Below are 18,193 nucleotides of genomic sequence, written 5' to 3' on the forward strand. Positions count from 1 at the left end.
GGGGGTGGCGTGACGTCAGAGGACGCGTTAAACAAAAAGTTCTCTTGGTGAAATAAAAAGTTATGTGAGAGTGAATGAAACAACCTTTTGTTTAAAATAAATAAATCATAAAAGATTAAAAATCTTTGCACTGGAAGATTTTGTTCTTTAACTTAAGAAAATTTACACTTTATAAAAAGACATTTCATACTTTTAGGCTAAAAGTAGGATAAATGTTAGCAGGCTCCAGTGGCCGAGGCGACCAATGAGGAGACAATGAGGCAGGTATGACGTACATCAAGGGGTTTCTGTTATTTTTTTTCCCACAGCACCATGTAAACAAGCACCGACAACCACCATACACAGCCTGACTAGCTTATATACCAGACTCCCTCTAATTACTGACTGGTCTGTACCATACACACAGTAGCCCCTTAAACACATCCCCATAAATATACAATAAATATTTACATAAAACCCCTACCAAAATATAAATATACCATCAATAAATATTAAAACACCTGAAGCCAATGAATAAATACCCATAAATAATTAACATAAGTATTTACATTTAAACAAGAAACTAAAACTCCCTTCTACCCACTTCTTACTTGGCATCTCCCTCCTGGAACTAATAAAACATGTCTGAACCCATGGGGAACCCTTTTGCCTGAACACCCTGAGAGGAAGAGGTAAGACAGAGGTAAGTTTATGCTTCACACACCAAGGAAAGACAATTAACTAACTACCAGTTTGCTTATACCGAGTCTTACCTCATAGTTTTACTACACAATTTACTGCTGCAATGAATCAAACATCAATACGCAGTTTCTACTTATGTTGCTCACAGGTGAACAAGGAGGTGGAAGAGCCTGGCATCCCCGCTGTGAACCATGTGCTCGGCAAACTGCTACACAAAGAAACAGTAAAACAGTCACACAAGCAAACAATTCATTAATCAGTAAACACTTTAAAACCACATGTGTGTTTGTTTCATTTAACTCACCAATACATGCCAAATGTGTTTCACAATTTATCATTAACATTATCACAGACATCCAGTAAAGGTGAGCTGCCCTTACAATAAAGTTGACCTTTATGATCAAAAAGTATTTTTGTGAATATCAAATTACTATATAGGCTATTGTATTATTATATTTTGATTCATTTTGTGTTTGAATAACTATGTTTCACACTATATTTTAATGTAAATGTTAGGTTATGGAGCACAGGGCCGGCCCAAGCCTTAACGAGGCCTTAACATGGGTGTCTGCCTCATTGTTTCCTAAAAGTCAGTTTCAAACTAAAACAGGGTCAGCAGCGTTTCCAAAAGCCTCAGTTTTAGGGGCTTGAAATCTTCAGAGTAGTGTGGACGCCAAAAACTAAAACGTATTGGTGTAGATGCAGCCTAGTTGTAGCTGTGTTGCACTGACAGAGGCAGTGGGAATTCATTAAACCTTTAGTACTAGCTAGCCAGTACCTTAACATAATATTGAATTTTCATATGATGACCTTTAACATAATATATATTTTAAAAGAAATAAAAAATCAGTGATCTTGAGGGCTCTCTGGTGGCCACGGGTCCCAAAACAGGCACAAAGAGAGAAATACAAGTACAGTACTTGAGTAAATGGACGTCGTTATATTTCACCACTGTTAGTCTTTATCAAATTCACACATGAACAGGCCACTCACATTGGATTTAAAACTTTCCAATACGATCTTCATATGTCAGCGTATGAAGTGCTGTACACCTGAGTAATGTGTTTGGGTGCTGTGTCTCCGTGTGTAAAATTAGGTTATAACATTGTAATCTACATATTTAGGCTATAAAATATTGCAGGGTGTTAAAAACATGCAGGAAAAGTTCATTTTGAAAAAGATGGTTTGGCATTTACTGTAAAACCTGACATGGCCTGGTGGCGGTGATGTATCCTGTCATTTGAAAAGCCAGTGGTGAATGTTGTCCTGTCTGTCCGGCACTATGAACACAAAGTTTGTTGTTCATCCCAACTTAACTCAAATTTGCCATTAATTAAATTTCCGTAAAATAAAACACAAAGTGACCCTAGCACGTAAGCAGTTGCCAGCTGCTCTGTTTTATTCCTTATGCGTATTGTATATTTTGAAAGTCTTTACATTCTTGATCATATATTTCTTTAACTATGTGTATGCAAGAGAGAGAAAGGTGGAAGCTTAAGTTTTACAGGTAAATCTGAATGTAAGCTAATAAGAGAGACACATATGATCATATCTATCTGCTCCATTTGATATTAACCTTATATTTAAACTTGGTAACTTCATCTAAACATAATTTAGGGATAGTCACAGTAATTATAACCTATTGGTTGTGTATTTCTTGGGTTGTTAGCGCCACCGTGTGGATATGTCCTGTTTCATACTAAAACGTATTAATCTCCACTGTCCTTGTGAAGTTCGGCTTCACTTCTTTTTTTTTTTTCTGTTTCACAGATGCATGAAAATAGAAACCTGCAACATGTGAGAAGATGTCCCACATCACAGAGAGGAATGTGACCCAGACCAGAGCCTCCTGTTCAAAAGCTGGTTGTTGTTGTTCTCCAGCCACATGATTGAAACGCATGGTGACAATTTCAAGCCTTTACGGCTCTTATCTGCATCCAAGAGCCACATCACCCCCCTCCACCCCCCTCCACCTCCCTTCCTCCCCCGTGTCCAATCACTCCGATTTCAGCATTAACTTTATTCCTACTTGAGGTCCTCCAGTGATCTCCTGCGAGAGGACCAGCAGATATGGACAGGTAAATCCAAAGTCTCCTTCATTTAAGACATTTAACCTTTTAAAAAAAATCCATATTTAAACTTTGGGACATATATTGACAGAAAAAATGTTGTATGGATCTTGATGCTTCTCCTCCTGGTCCTCCTGGGTGTGGCAGAGACTACAGACCCTATGACAGATTTGGGTAGGTCATCATTTGTTTTATTCATTTCTTACAGGCATAGCGGCTTCCTAATGAAGTATATCTTCTCTTTTAAACAGAAAATATTGCTGGGAAGCTGGTTTTCTATCAAACGGAGGGAAATGCCACTTATGTGAGAGACACAGGGGAACTGGCGTCAGATGTTCCCACAGAGACCATGTTTGAACTCTTCGATCCTCAGCGGAATTTCAGCACCGCAAAATTCTCCTATACGTGGGATTTAGGAAACGGGTACAAGGATTTTTCCTTGTTTTGAATTTTCACAAAGGCTTGGGATTCTTTTCTTTATCATTCATATTTCTTTTGGTCTCCGCTGCAGAGAAGTGATCCAAGGGACAGAGCCAGTTGTCCGCTACCACTACTCAGAATCAGGGAACTACACTCTGCGGCTGAAAGTCGGAGTCAATGTGACCAAATATGCCCCTCTGATCACCGGGGTCTACTCCACAGATGTTCAAGTGCTCGGTTCGTAGTTTTTCGCTTTTTATAAATACATCAGCAACTTGTTGCAGTGAGACGATGATGAGGCTCTGGTAATGTCACTGGTCCCAGGTGCAGTTCCAGCAAACGTATGGAAATGAATGCAAAATGAATAAACCCAAGAAACTGAATTTGCTCTGTTAGATGATCTGATATAACTGTCATTAGATGCTCAGTACTAAAGGAACTCTTGAAACAGATTTTAATAAAAGAATGTTTTTGTATTTTAAGTCTTATCAAAGTTCATTTGAGCTAAACTAATCCTAGTAAGTAGAGAAATGACTAATAAGTGAAATTAACTTTGTAGATGCCATCAAAAACATCGAGCTGAAGGGCCCTTCAGATTATGAGGTGTCTCAGAACACCAGTTTGGCTTTTCACGTCGATGGAAGGTAAGTCACATTTTGTTTATTGATTTCCTTTTTCTTGCAATCAATTATTGTGCACAGAATAGAAAGCACGTATCTTGTCCAGAGTCCAATGAAACAGTCACTTTAATTTTCCTGTGTATGTCTTTGTTGATCACTCATTAATCTCTGTATTTTATGAGATACTTGAGATTCATCGTTCATTACATTTCAGTTTTTCCCATCAAATGTAGTGTGTTCAATGGGCAAGAGTGTGAAATAATAATTTGTTTGTATTTATTTTTCCTTTATTTTACCAGGAAGTCCCATTGAGATAAAAAATGATCGATGTGAAAAAGACACCATTATTCATCTGCCTATTTTCCTTTTTCACATTTAGAAAAAGAAAAAATAAAAGAAACAGAAAATAAACAATAATGATAATGAAGGTTAATTTCCCCTGTGTGTGTCTTTAGTCCTCCCATGTGGGTGTGCTGGCGTTTCCTGCCTAACTGCGTGCCAGATGTGGGGGGGGGCTGCACACTGACCATGTTGTATGAAAACACCCTGAGACTGAACCACACCTTCACCTCCGCTGGTGTCCACTGCCTGGACATCAGCGTCCGCAATGACGTCAGCAAGCTGGAGACGTCCTTCAGCCTCTATGTCAAGAAAAACAGTGAGTGACCACACACACACACACACACACACACACCAGACACACACACACACACACACACACACAAATACCAGTGCGTTAATATGCTACTTTCCATAACAAAAAGACGGAAAGGGAGGGAAGAGGGGAGGCAAAACTCAGGAAAGAAGATGTGCAGGAAAAGAGAGACAAGTTAAAAGTCTTGTTGACTGACATGTATTACAGCACGTTGCTGTTGCTGGAACAAATCCATAATTGAATGGTTACACGGTTTCTCTGAAGATTTAGGAAATTCTTTGCCATTTAAGGGTTATAAAACTCACATTCAAACATCTGTTAGATAATATTAAAAGTGCTTTGTCATGAAGTGATGAAACAAGACCAAAGCTCTGTGTTTGTTTAGACTCATCTCATTCAGCTGAAATGTCCAAATCCAATCAGAGGATGGATGGTTTAAGTGAGATGTGAAAGAGGGAGGGGAGCTGCGATACCACCGCTCCACTAATCTGAGCACAGATGTAGAACACACCTACAACATCACCTGGAGAACAGACATCACACTCGAGACTACTTCACCTTTGGTGCCTTTTGAACTGGGAGAAAAACCAGTAAAACAAAGCCATATTGATCACCTGACACCTTGATCTCTGTGATGAAATCAGAGCATGTGACCACAACAAACCCTCAACCCCTCCCATGTGACATCACGCTGTGAACGACCCCGAGAGGTTTAACAGGTTTCAGTACCTGTGACTCCCCGTTAGTCAACTCTACAGAATATACTTTTATTTTAACTTGACAAGAGCAACACGGCTGTCAATATGAAAACATAAATACACACAAAATGTCACTGTACTTAACATGGGAAAGGTATAAATACTAGAAGTTTTTCCCAAGGGTATGGAAGTTTATTTATACAGCATCATTCAGACACAAAGCAGTTCAAAGTGCTTTACAGAGTCGTGGAAATACATTGAATATAAAACATTAAGATGACATTAAAATTGCATTTAAAAACAATAAAAACTCATTTGAATAAACAAAACATGTTAAAATCAGGTAAGAAGCTAAATGTGCACTTTTCTAACTGCATATTCATAAGAACGTGAATTTGACATGAAAGGAGATTTCTAATTATACACTTAGTACCAGTGAATATGAAAGACCAAGAGACCGCAAAAGCTTTTAAAGTGACTCATTAATCAATTTCTTTATTTCTTTATTTTCATAACCAGAGACACAAGGATCTGATCAGACACAGGAATCCTGCGCTGCGTCTCTCTGCGGTTATGATTGTTCTCTGACACCAAAAGCAGATTCTCTGACAGAAATCATAACGATGGAAAGTTTTTCAATATCCTTCGTCCCTAATGATCATAGTAATTACACATGCAGTGAAATACTGAATGTACATATACTGTCTGCAGTGGGGACCTGCCCTGTTTATAATTATAGCCTGTAAACATGTCACTGCGTATTACACAGTATAACAATTGTAATAAATCTGTCTATAACCCTGAGATCAGCATAGAGACAATATAGATAAGAGAGGTAGAACAGATGGAGCTAGTTCACCTGTATGTAACGTTTTCAGGATCATATTTTGGGAGCTCGGGAAAGTGCAGCAACGTAATGAAAGAGCATGAACAGAACCGAAATGCCTGTTCAGTTGTGGAGTTTGAATTGGGTTGTTTTGTTTGTAAAATCTTATTAATTTATCATGTTGTTATAAAATGAACCAAACTGATTTCTTTAATGTTTCTATTTACAGAAGATCTGATTTATTCATAAACTCTTTGATTAATCTCCTTTTTAATTTGAATTCAGTGCGCAGACTTTTTGTAATTTGAATGAGTAAATAAATCACAATGACTCTTTGATGATTCATCAGTTTGATCTAGTGGATGCACACAGCTAACTACTTTTAATTTCCTATTTTTTGTTTTGGTTTTTTTTTTTACAATCAAAAGGATTCTTGAAAGTGGGAGCTGTTACTGTGTCATGAGGTGTTTCAGATAAAACTTACCATGTGCCATTTAGCTGCATTAGTTCCACTGACAGAGAAGCAACAGTGAAAATGGAGGAATCCTGGCATGTCGGAGGAGAGCGAGCCGACTGGTCGGCACATGTCTGCTGTGCTCAATTGATTCGTTGTCGCTGTGATTCAACTGAAGTTGTTATCCAAGAAAAACTCATAATAACCAACTTTTCATGTCAATTTCCTACTAAATAGGAAGCAACTTTCCTTTCTATGAAAAACTGGAGAATTTCAGACATGGATATTCACATTGTATAAAAACACACTGTGATCCATATATATACTACTGCACTTTCAAATCATGTGTTGTTACTAAGATAACTACACTCAAAGGTAACATGTTTTTTTCTGTGTTGATTTCAGCCAACCCCCACATGTTCTTCATCCTGACATGTGCTGCCGTTCTTGTTGCAACTTTCTCCTTCATCACAGTTATCGCCTGCCGCCCTCTTCATCACAACAGATTTCAGGTACATGACGGACCGAATGTGACCTGTATTCTCTTATGTTTCAGATTAACTTTTCATTGCCCTGGGTTTAATGGGGCAAAGTGATTACAGGACATGCATATACTATCAGGGGTCAGCATTTCAGATGAAGATCATCCAGGCCACATCAATAAGTGGTAGTAAAAATATGTATTTCATCATATTGTTTAAGATTGGGTAATTAGTATTTATTTATATGTTTACATTAGCTTTGATGCAAAGACTCTTAACCCTTATTGAGGTAATCAGTGATTGCACTTAATGCTGTAACTGGCCACAAGGAGGCTGTCTGTGCCTAGGATTGAATTATACCTGAACAACAGGTATTTCTCTTCGGAGTAGAAATTCAATGTACTATGAATGTGGGATTGATTTTCACTGTTTGTGCAACTGTGTTTCATCTAAAAGCAACTTTTAACCAAAAAGACATTTCGATGACTGACTGACATTTGTCTGTATAAATGTCATTTTGCAGATTTCAACTTCCAGTAACGCTTTATTCCTGAAGAACCAAGACTCCGATGGACAAAGCACGATTCTCTTCAACTTCCCCAACATGGAGAGAGGAGAGAAAGAGCCACTTATCTTGCAGTATGGGACTCAGTACTCCTCTTAACCATCATACGACTGCTCTGTCTGCTATCTATCTGTGTTCCAGTATACTGTTGCTACATGCACATATATGCATTTGTAATAACTTGTAATAAGTGTCATCTGGTCACATATCACCATAACGGATTTATATAGCTAAATCTGTGCACAACACACATAGCCTGAAATGGTATTTCTTAATAGATCAAGTTGCATAGTTGCCTGTTTAGGACTATGGTCTAAGATGTGTTAATTGTTGGTTTAGACGTTCTTGTTTAGAAAGTTAAATACCATCTGCATATTCCCTAAAATAGGTGATAGTGATCAATTAATGAGTCACTGAGCTCAGGCTGACATTCAGATGAACTCATAATAAATTAATGGCTCAAGTGCAGCTCATGATTAAGCAATGAGTTTTAATTTAAGCATGCTGTGGATGCATCAGACCTACTCATTTATTTTTCTTCTTTTATATATTGATGTGTAAATGTGGGCATTGCTTTGCTTTGCTTTCAAGATAAAGAATAAAACATATGTTTTCTTTGTATCAGCTTTTTCTTGCAGCGCTAAATATAAAAGAATTTAATAACTGTATAATTTCTGCTCTGAGATCAGTTTGATCTCTGTGGAGTGGAAGCCAGAACAGAAAGTCAACACTTCTTGATTTCTTGAAACATTTGAAGAAGCGCTATTCGACAGCGCAACGAATGTACACAACACCCCACACACACACGCACACACACACACATACACACACACACACACACCAGTAACACAACTACAAAGACTAAGAGAGGGGGAGTTGTTGGATAGCTCTAATGTTAAGAGGGAGGATGGCTGTGTGCTGGAGGAGGGTGGTGATATTCAGCCTTGCTGGACACAATAGTGAAGATAAGAGAAACTGGAACATCTAGTTTCAAAGTGACTGAGAAAGTGAAGGGCAGAGGGGGAGGACTGGTTTATAGGCTACTGAATCCAGTCAGACTTAAAGGAGCTATAGCCAGCGTTAGCATCAACAGCTGTTTACTTATCAGTCTAGAAGAAACATTGAGAGTTCAGCATCAAACTTTATTCCTTTTCGCGCTAAGATCTGTCTCCAGAGGTGGAAAGCAACATCAATGTCAACTCTTGTCTCTATCACATCTGTTCTGCTCCAGTTAGCACGCTAACCAGATAGCCTCAGCCCGTCTCGTCACTTTTCCGATAGCGACTCACTGTAGCCTCCGGTGTGCCTTGAAGACGGAGTGCTGCTCAGGGGGTGCGTCATAATCTCTTGTATTATAAAGTCAACGATGGCCGAAGCTCTTGTCAAGCGACAATCACAACCACCTGCGAGAAACCACGTTCGGTGGCAGAGAAAACTTCCAAACAGCGCATCAGTTCATATCTCGCATCTCAGATTTGAATCAGTTAACCTCAGAATTGAATATACGGAAATTTTGACCTGACTGTCGCGCTAGTCGGGGAATCGCTGTGAACATTTTAAACTTTGGACAACGTGAATGTCTGTACCAGATTTCATAGCAATCGACCCGATAGTTGTCGAGGATTTTCATTCAAAACCACAAACATTACCCTTGTGGTGGTGCAGCAGGAAAAGTAAGGAGATAACTAAATATAAATATATCTGAACCAAATTCCATGGCAATTCATCAATAGTTATTTCAGGTTTCAGATTTCAGTCTGAAAGTAGTTGATTGACTGACTGACCTGACGCTTCTATCCACACGCTTTCATAATGAAGGAAATCTGGCCTTTACTAGTAAACCCTCGCCACGCCATGATGCACATTCTAAGATATATTACACTATAAAAAGAAAGTCATTGCAGTAACTGAGATGCTGAGCGAGACGAATCGTTATTTAGCACCAAGTAACAGGTGGTAATTATTAAGTTAAAAAAAAACATCAAACTGTCAAGGGAAAATGGTTTGAGAAGAATTAAACCAAACAAAAAGGATGGATTAGCTCACACAAAACAAAATCCTTGAATCTTTTCCAACTGTGCTGACGTCAATCAGATTATTTTTATGCTGTTTTATACCTTGATGGCGTTCGATGACAGCTTGTCCTCGGTTAGAGATGTCACAACATTATTAATCGTGAGGTTCTTGATGAATGCCAGCTGTCAGAGATGCTGTGAGGAGCTGCAGGTGTTTCCACGAATGCCTCACTCCCGTCAGAGGATCGACCTTGAGCTAAAACTCTGCTGGGGTTAAAGTCTGCAGCCGTCCACGGTTTTGAGAAGAATAACTTATGATGCACCAGGCTTTGATCTCCTCACTTCACTCACATCCGCTGCAGCTGCCTCATGTGAATATCTGGGGTTGGGAGACTCTCACAAATGAACCTGGAAATGTAACTAGCAACTTTTGCATGTTCAACGGAAAAAACACTTTTATAGCGGTCTAAACTCACAAACAGCTTGTTAAAAATATAAGCTATAACTGATCTTTCCACTGAAAACATAAACATCACCATATATATTCCTTTTAAGGAGAGTTAAAAAGTTTCTGAGCAGATGTTGCTTTATCAGGCCTTCACATCAATGTGGGTGGAATAATATCTGGGGGCTCTGTGGTTGGAAATGTGTTACCTAAAATACTAAGCCACAACCACCGTGATTAAAGCAGCACTAACAGATTTTTTTTAAATTGGTCATTTGGGGGCAGTTGTGGGCCGCTGTGAACACAACACTGTTATACAATATCATCACCTTATTAAACTGATATGACGAACACATTTGCAAACAGTTGTTTATTTACATATTCAGCAGATACATTAGCATTTATTTGTCACTAATTTTATTTTATTCGTCATGTGTCTGGCCACCTGACAAATGTAAGTTTAATATTCACTCTCCCACCCAACCTCCACCGTGTTCATCGGCCAGTCACCAACAGTGTCTGTCTGCTGTTTTGGCAATGAGCGGGTAGCGTGCAGTGGATTTTTAGAGGCCCATGTGCTGAAAACAGAGGCAGTGAGACTGAACCGAGACATTAAAGCTGCAGGACAGAAAACCAAAACATTGAGCGGACGAATGCTAAAATGCTCCGTGGAGCTGAGAGGAACTGTTGGAGTTGGATGATAATTCTCTCTGAGGGTCCGTCACTATTTAACATGATACACATTTGATTAATGCAGCTTTAAGTAATCCCTGACTGTGCTGACAATGTGAATTCGAAGCGGTTCTCCAGTCAATAACAAAACTGTGAAGCCTGCTTATACGTCCATCTGTGCTGTTCCATTTTCCACATCATTATTTCCATTTTTCTTCAACAACCTGATTTTGTTACACCTTGTGAAATTGATTGATTAGTTAAGTTTTGTGTTTGCACGCTGTTTTAGGTTCGTTAATTTGCCTTTAAGAATTACTCATTACACCTCATCTTTATGTGTTTTATTATTAAATCATTTTTGATGCGTCATTACTTTTACATTTGGCACAGCAAAAATCAACCATTATCCATTAATCTAGCTTTTTAATATCAGACGTAAAAACAACAAGCTGCTAAACTTGGAAACAGATACAAACACATACAGACCAGCCTTGGACATCCTTTCCATTTCCATGACTATTATTGATCAAGTTGAAGTGGAGACTCTTATGTTACTGCATTTTTTTCCCCCCCTCTTCACTCTAGAAAAAAGGCTGAAGAGATGAACAAAAAAATTGCCTTCCACTATGCCATGAAAATTTAAGCTGAATAAATTCTGTCTTCAGACAAGGCCACAAGGAAAACCGCCTGAAATACACAAATTAATCAGACAATCTCACTCAAGAGCATCATGTGAAGGCTGCAACACCAAAACCCTGCTGCTGCCTTCAAAGGCCAATACAATGTAATGCGTGTTTGGTTTTTATATATATATATATATATAGAGAGAGAGAGAGAGAGAGAGAGCTATATATAGCAGGCAAGTGCAAAAATATCATTAAATATATCAGATATCAGAGAGCACATTGTACATTTGATGTAATTGTTTGCTCAGTTTTGCTTTAATTCAGCAGCAACATGATCAGCTCTTTGCATTAAATAATCGGCGTAAAGTTTTAGGCCTAATTGAGACGTTTTCAGAGCACTGCGAGTTCGAAAGGAGTTTCTCGGTCTAAGGGAGTGTGTCTGTGACGTTACCCATGACCCTTCGGCCTCTCTCATCTGTTAAGCGTTGCTAATGCCACCCGGGACACCTGTTGTTGTCTTGACCAAAGCCTTCTCTGTGTAAAGACCCTGCTCAGCCTGTGTTGCTTACTGCTCGTGTCACTCCTGTGTCACTTTACCAGCTTGACAGATACCGCTAACAAGAGGCGATTTTAAACTGGTGTAGATCTGCCATATGCTTAAACAAAGTCTAGCACAGATTAACTGAATGATCTGATGTTCACTCTTAAATACCAAATATACGTAAAATAAAGGGAGCACAATGCAATGGCTGACGGATGAAACACAGACATTTGTAAATTAATTTTGCAGCAGTACTTTTCTTTATTTTCCACATTTTCATTCATTGGCAAAGCAAATAATTTTCAACACTTGGCACTTAAGTCTCCATTACAAGGCCACAAGACAATGTGGATAGTACCTTACACATGTACTGAAAACCGAGATTACATAAAAAGCTAAAATCTGCCTGGACAGAGACACTAAATGATGGAAAATTACACAACACATACAAATGCTTCATGTATGACATGTACATTCAAATTACATGTGGGAGAGTTTTGATAATTCTAGTCTATATCATCTTTTTGTTGAATGCTTGGTTACAATATCCACTGCAACAACATTACAAATCCCAGATAAAAATATATCACAACACTAATGAATATATATATAAATATATATATATATATATATAAGAATATATATAAACATGATTCACCATTTTAAACAAGTTTTGTTCAAATGGAAAAGGCAGGAGAAAAAGCACTGTGATAGACTCACTAGTATCACTGGTATCAGTTACGCAAAGGAAGAATCAAGCTTCCCAATAAGGTAAGGTTTTCCCTAACTCCTACATAAGCTGGAAAACTAAATCAACAGTAGTGTTTCTAAGTCTATTGCACACACGCTCCATTACCACACAATAGATAAAGTGCCAAATAGCATTTTTCCAGTTACATTTCCAATTAAAAATGTCCGAATACGTCAGGATCAGAGGTGTGATTGATGTTGGCTCTAAGCCCATTCCCTAGTTAAGGAAGAGACATAACATTAGCCAGACCTTTAATCTTTCCTCCCACACAGCACGCAACACCAGCTCACATGCCAAAGCCAAACAGTCAGCTAGTCTGGAGTTCAATGCATTTGTAGTAGTAGCAGTACATGCGTGCGTCTGCGCCGGACTAAGGTGGATTTTCATTACTTCAGAGCTTCTGAGTGTGGAGGGAGGGGGGAGGGGTTGGTGTTAGCAGTAATACCTGAGGGGACCTTTCTTGCTATGGTGGGTGTAGTGAAAGTTTTAAAGTACCTTAATCATGGCTGATTCTGATTATCTGATTGTCTCTGTTCAGCCTCCACATGAAAAATTTGCACTTTGGTGTGTTACCACATTCAACGCTGCAGGATCCGATTGTCCACAACTGTCGTGTGTAGGCGAGCGTTTGATTTTGAGAGACCCTATCTCATATCTCTGTGCGAAGCAGACAGCAGGTGTAACATACAGTCCATAAACTGCTTTACAGTAAGAGCAAACAAAATGCTGAATGGATGGAAACACCAGCTAACGAAGAGAGAAGCAGACAGGCAGTTTTTAAGCGTTGGGCAGCCGCTCCTGACACATCTCCAAAGGCCGTTTGAATGCCCCCCTCCCAAAAACTTCAACATTGCTTGCCAGCCAGGAGACCACATTCCCGGGGATGTAAGAACTGCAGTTGGCCATCGACTGGATCTCGACTGGCTTCAGAACACGGTCCCAAATGTTCACCTGACTCAGCTCGCCCACGAAGGCCTGTCCGGCATCAAAGCGCCCGCCCACCACGTCCTGTAAGGGCCATAAAAAGGAGGGGGTCCATTTAAAGCATCGTCAACAACAACAACAACAACACCCATTATCAAAGGTAATTATCTTTGTGAGGAGGAGGGGGTTGTCTGTGGGACCGTGGATGGCCGGCTCATTAAACTTAAACTTTCAGGGGTTGACGGTGTGTATCTGCCTTGTTCTGGTCTCGTCTGAGCTGTGAGCACAGTTGCTACCAGTGACAACACTGAGGTTAAATCCTTAGTATTCATTTCTGGGAATCTTTTGATTTTAGCAGCCTTGAGGGAAGGTTACAATCTACTGTATGATTAAAAAACTAATACATGGTGAGCATTTTATAAGTTCAGTCCAGGATCACTAGACTGAGTATATTGAAATGGGACTCCAAGCTTTTATCAGAATTTCACCTCCTGGCAGTGAAAAGAATGAATCGATAGACCTTCATGTTGGAGAGTAAAAACATACTGAAAATATAATTAAACTGTTAAATGAACAAATAAAATATGAAAAATACAAATGATTAAAACAATTTATAGACTTGCTGACATTTTTCATGTCTGGTCTCTGTTGAATTCCCTAAAAGTGTCCCACCTATTTGTAAAGCACTTGAATGCCACTGATTGGATTTTGATTGAACTTCTGGAAATGATGTCTCTCATTACTTTCCTTTGGCCTTTTCAAAATGATATAAAGACGGCAACAGCGGACACTATGTTGTCTGAAATTGTCTCACCATGTCACACAATGATCTGTCTAGACTATGATTGACAGTATATGTATATTATCATCAAGTACTTTACTGCTGTCCAACTTAGCTATTTCTTTTACTATGCTAACAAGACATAGAGGCTACAGCTAAAGGCTAATGTTAGCATGCTCACTCTGACAATGCTAACATGTTTAGCAGGTGCGCTAAACACAAAACGCAGCTGAGGCTGATGGAAATGTGATTAAGTTTGCAGATATTTGGTCATTAATCAAAATGAACAAAGCTAATAAAAACATTGACCTGATGATGGCATGAGATGAAAGGTTATTACAACTGATCCTGAGGGGAGAATGAATGTTTGCACCAAATCTTACAACAATCTAACTATAAATTTAAATTTGCTGGATGCAGCTTTTCATACTTTGTTGTCGGGCATGTGGCTTGAAAAGTGTCAAACACTGCTGGTTGGATTTCCTACAGAGACAGATGCATCTCGTTCATCCGTTTTCACATTGTTAATAATGCACTGATTGGTCCAGGGGGAGAACTCGGCATGTGTGTGCAGTGACAGGTCTGCTGTTGTCTTGATAATTATTTTGTCATGATAACCTGCCACCATCTTATTACTGCTGCGTTAGGTCTGGTTGATTTTCTTATTTTCACCTGCAGTTTGCAAAGGTGTGTCTAAAATAACATTGCTCACTAGCAGAGCTACTTGACATTGGGCTTTGAAGTGTTTAACTTAATGTGAACATGCTGCACTGGGGAGTTGATGGTATATTGTTTTTGTGTTTCACTGTCTGTTCTGTGCTTTCTTTGATCTTGACAGGTTAATGTCTAAATCAGAAGACACGGGGATGTGTCAGATATGATCACTCATTTCCCCCTGACATTTTGGGGTTTCCTCCAACGCTTCCTTACCTGCTCCTGCCCCAGGATGATGACTCCCCCAGGTTTGATAGGGTGCCAGGCCGCCAGGTTGTCACCAGTTCCCAGCTTCTCTCCGTTTTGGAAAGCCTCCCATTGGCCGTCCCGTGTGGTCCAGGAGATGCAGATGTGGTGCCACCTTCCATCACGTACCTCTAAAGGCAACTGGGCAACCTATGGTCACAATACTTTGTACTCAGTTGTGGCTTCAAAGTTTATTTACACACAGGAGAATTAAGAAACAAGAGAGTACTCGCCTTATCATTGATGAGAAGCTCTATCGGGTTATTGCCCCACTCGATCAGCACTATTTCATTCGCTTGGCCCGGCACTCCGTACGAGAAGGGCGTCCCTATGCCAGGAGTGGCACTAGACTTGATCCACATGCAGAGTGTGAAGGCGTACATCTCCGGCAGGCTCTTTGTGATGCGGCCGTACAGGTAGTTGGTCCGCTGGGGCAGAGACAGCTTAAACTGCTCTGGGGACTTGAAGTCTCCTCCCCCTGTAATGAGACAGGCGGACAGAAGGAGAGAGAGGAGACGGGGGCGGGGCGGGAGAGGTGAGAGGTGTCCTATGAGGTTATGTCTTTTCTTGAACTTGTTAATCTCTGTCTGGGAATGAAAGTGAGGAAACAAAAGCATCGCCTTCTTTTATCCTTCATTCACAGACAGTTGTGGTTCAAAACAGCCTCAACAAAAAGATCCCTTTTATGTAAAAAAAAAAAAAAAATATGCATGTGTCTCTCTTTTATTTCACAGTCTCTGATTCATCAGACTGTGTTTATATCCCTGAGCGCCCTCCTCTACTTCCTCTCCATTAGTGTATTAAAGGAAAAACCAGGTTGCATGTGTTTGTAGCATCATGCACCATTGTTCAATTCTCAGTGACTTCCCTAACATTAAAACAATAGTTTATCATGACTTTATCTGTACTGCTGTAAATCTGACAGGTGGTGTTTTCCAGCACCTTTCTCCAGCTCACTGATCCTCTCCACCAGGGCGTTCAGCGTGCTCTCCGTCTTCAGCCTGTACGCGGCTGTGGCGTTAGACAGCATGCTCTTCTCCTCCTCCAGGTTGCTGACTTTCTTCAGGAGCTGTTTCTCCAGCTCCCCGAGCCGTCGCTGCAGCAGGTCGCGGAGCTCACTGGGGAACGAAGCGCCGGATACGTTGGCCCTCATCTGCTGTTGCTAAGGAAGGATGGACAGAACAAAATAAGCAGGGAAAGCACAGAGATAATCAGGGACTATGAGCCTCCTGAGAACTGCAAGTGATGCCTTACATCACTGTGATTCTTCTGTATGAGTGACTGACAGACCTATTAATAAACTTTCAGGACTTTTCCATCAGTGCAAGTTGGAGAGAAATACATTCTTTCCATTGTTGGACTACTGTATAAGCTTCTGGTCAGTTTTCTAATTCTGATAGTTGTTAAATCATCTATGGAAACTTTCCACGTTTGTTTTCCATGGGGGCTGGAAATAAACAATCTGAGTGACTTACATGTTGTGAGGCTGTCATTTCAAGTCTGTGAGGAAGATATTGTTTAAGCTTTTTAACACTGTAGGCGATCGATGAGTACCCTGTAATAAACGCACGTCCCTTAATGGGTCCTGTGTAATAAGAAGTGTGAGGTTCTACAATCATTCTCTTTCCCACAGATGCCTCTGTTTGATCTCCACCATGCCCACTAAGGATTCTCAAGTGCCAGTCTAATGCTGAGCTGTGCATCTACAATGTGTCCTAATCCTATAAATCCGCACCGACAATCAAACAGTGCTTTTACGCATGGCATAGATTTGGCACAGGGAGGGTATGCTTTGCGCAATTGGTGACGCCTTACCTCCAGGTTTTCCAGCCGGTCCTTGAGCCCTTGCATGGTTTTTCCAAGACTGTCAATGGTGTCATTAGGATCTCTAGGAACATCCCCCATTGTATTTTGCTTTTCTTTCCCCCAGGAACCCCCCTTCTCGTACTTTCTATCGTCGGTGGCTGAGGCGCAGAGGGACAGCTTGGTGGTTAGCTCGTTGATGGTGCCAAGCTGTTTGGAGATCGTTTCTTTCTGCTGTAAAATTGTTTCTCGTAGCTGCATGACAGTGTTTCTGAGCTCCTCTTCTTGGCTCCCGGCGTTAAGCTCGGGTAACAACGTCACAGGGCAACTGGCATCGCCGCTGAGGGGTATCGCCCGGCAGATGTACCGCTTTCCATCGTCCGGCTGGCCGCTCGCTAGTTGACCGGAGCCCAGCGCACAAAACAACAATCCGCACAAAAGTGAAAACATACCGGCGGCGTTCACCGTAAAGGGAAAATGAAGGGAGAAGTGAAAAGATCCAAACACTAAACCCTTATCGCTCTCTGACGGGACCCAATCTGAAGTTTAGCGCGTAAAAGTGAACCCTAAATAAGTCTACTCCAAAAAAGACATCACGTATATCTGTTCCTACAAAGCAGCGCCATGCCTCGCCAACAACATCAAGGAAATTCTGAGCAGAAAATCCGATAAAGAACGAGTCGGTCACTGTAAGCCCGGTTAATGTGACTTGTGTAAACGGGACTATTCCTGGCACAGGCAGAGCGCGAGCGCACAGTGTGCCGCTGATCGGACAGCTCCTCTAAGGAAAGAGGATTACCAAAAAAGGTGTCTGTGGAAGCTCCTGGATTGGTTGTAGTAGGATGACGGCACGGACCCGCTGGCTCAAGACATTCGTTTATTAATTTGTTCGTGGGGAATAAAAGTTAATGAAGCTTTGGAGACAGTGAGGAGTTAATGACCTCTCGGCAATTAAGCTGATAACTGTGGTGCCACGGGGAATGAAAAAAAAAGTGGCATCTCAGTATCATTTCATGTCACTTTCACTTTCTCTGATTCATTTATTCCTCACTGTATATGTGAGCTATAAGTGTGAGAGAATAAATACAGATCATAATCAGTGAATTCATATTTGCTCCAATAAAATGCAGACAATATATGGATGCAAATACTTATAATACACGTACATTTTAAAAAGTATAAGGCTACTGAGATCCAGAGGCTTC

The 18,193-nt window shown here is 40.4% G+C and overlaps 2 protein-coding genes across 2 annotated transcripts; one reads left to right on the forward strand and one right to left on the reverse strand.

The window, feature by feature from the left end:
- Positions 1–2,683: 2,683 nt before the first annotated feature.
- On the forward strand, positions 2,684–8,091 carry tmem130 (transmembrane protein 130). The gene is made up of 8 exons (XM_023429255.2): positions 2,684–2,759; positions 2,842–2,924; positions 3,002–3,173; positions 3,262–3,407; positions 3,730–3,814; positions 4,246–4,448; positions 6,829–6,935; positions 7,429–8,091. Exons 1-8 carry the CDS (start codon positions 2,752–2,754, stop codon positions 7,567–7,569), a joined length of 945 nt encoding a protein of 314 aa, XP_023285023.1. The 5' UTR covers positions 2,684–2,751; the 3' UTR covers positions 7,570–8,091.
- Positions 8,092–12,006: 3,915 nt separating this feature from the next.
- On the reverse strand, positions 12,007–17,706 carry nptx2b (neuronal pentraxin IIb). Its single transcript, XM_023429247.2, has 5 exons — positions 17,001–17,706; positions 16,128–16,347; positions 15,419–15,663; positions 15,156–15,335; positions 12,007–13,528 (listed from the first exon to the last, which is right to left on the reverse strand). Exons 1-5 carry the CDS (start codon positions 17,436–17,438, stop codon positions 13,298–13,300), a joined length of 1,314 nt encoding a protein of 437 aa, XP_023285015.1. The 5' UTR covers positions 17,439–17,706; the 3' UTR covers positions 12,007–13,297.
- Between the last annotated feature and the right edge of the window lie 487 nt (positions 17,707–18,193).

The sequence above is a fragment of the Seriola lalandi genome, unplaced genomic scaffold, assembly GCF_002814215.2.
Source record: "Seriola lalandi dorsalis isolate HSWRI2012SDOR001 ecotype SW California unplaced genomic scaffold, Sedor1 jcf7180002054892, whole genome shotgun sequence".
Classification (NCBI taxonomy): domain Eukaryota; kingdom Metazoa; phylum Chordata; class Actinopteri; order Carangiformes; family Carangidae; genus Seriola; species Seriola lalandi.

Excerpts from the sequence above, each read along its gene's own strand:
- tmem130 (XM_023429255.2), top strand. Across the intron at positions 2,925-3,001 it reads AGACCCTATGACAGATTTGG|AAAATATTGCTGGGAAGCTG; the intron begins GTAGGTCATCAT and ends TCTTTTAAACAG. Across the intron at positions 3,815-4,245 it reads GCTTTTCACGTCGATGGAAG|TCCTCCCATGTGGGTGTGCT; the intron begins GTAAGTCACATT and ends GTGTGTCTTTAG.
- nptx2b (XM_023429247.2), bottom strand. The coding sequence starts at position 17,438 with ATGTTTTCACTTTTGTGCGGATTGTTGTTTTGTGCGCTGGGCTCCGGT. Across the intron at positions 15,336-15,418 it reads AGCTTCTCATCAATGATAAG|GTTGCCCAGTTGCCTTTAGA; the intron begins GCGAGTACTCTC and ends TTGTGACCATAG. Across the intron at positions 13,529-15,155 it reads TCATCCTGGGGCAGGAGCAG|GACGTGGTGGGCGGGCGCTT; the intron begins GTAAGGAAGCGT and ends TGGCCCTTACAG.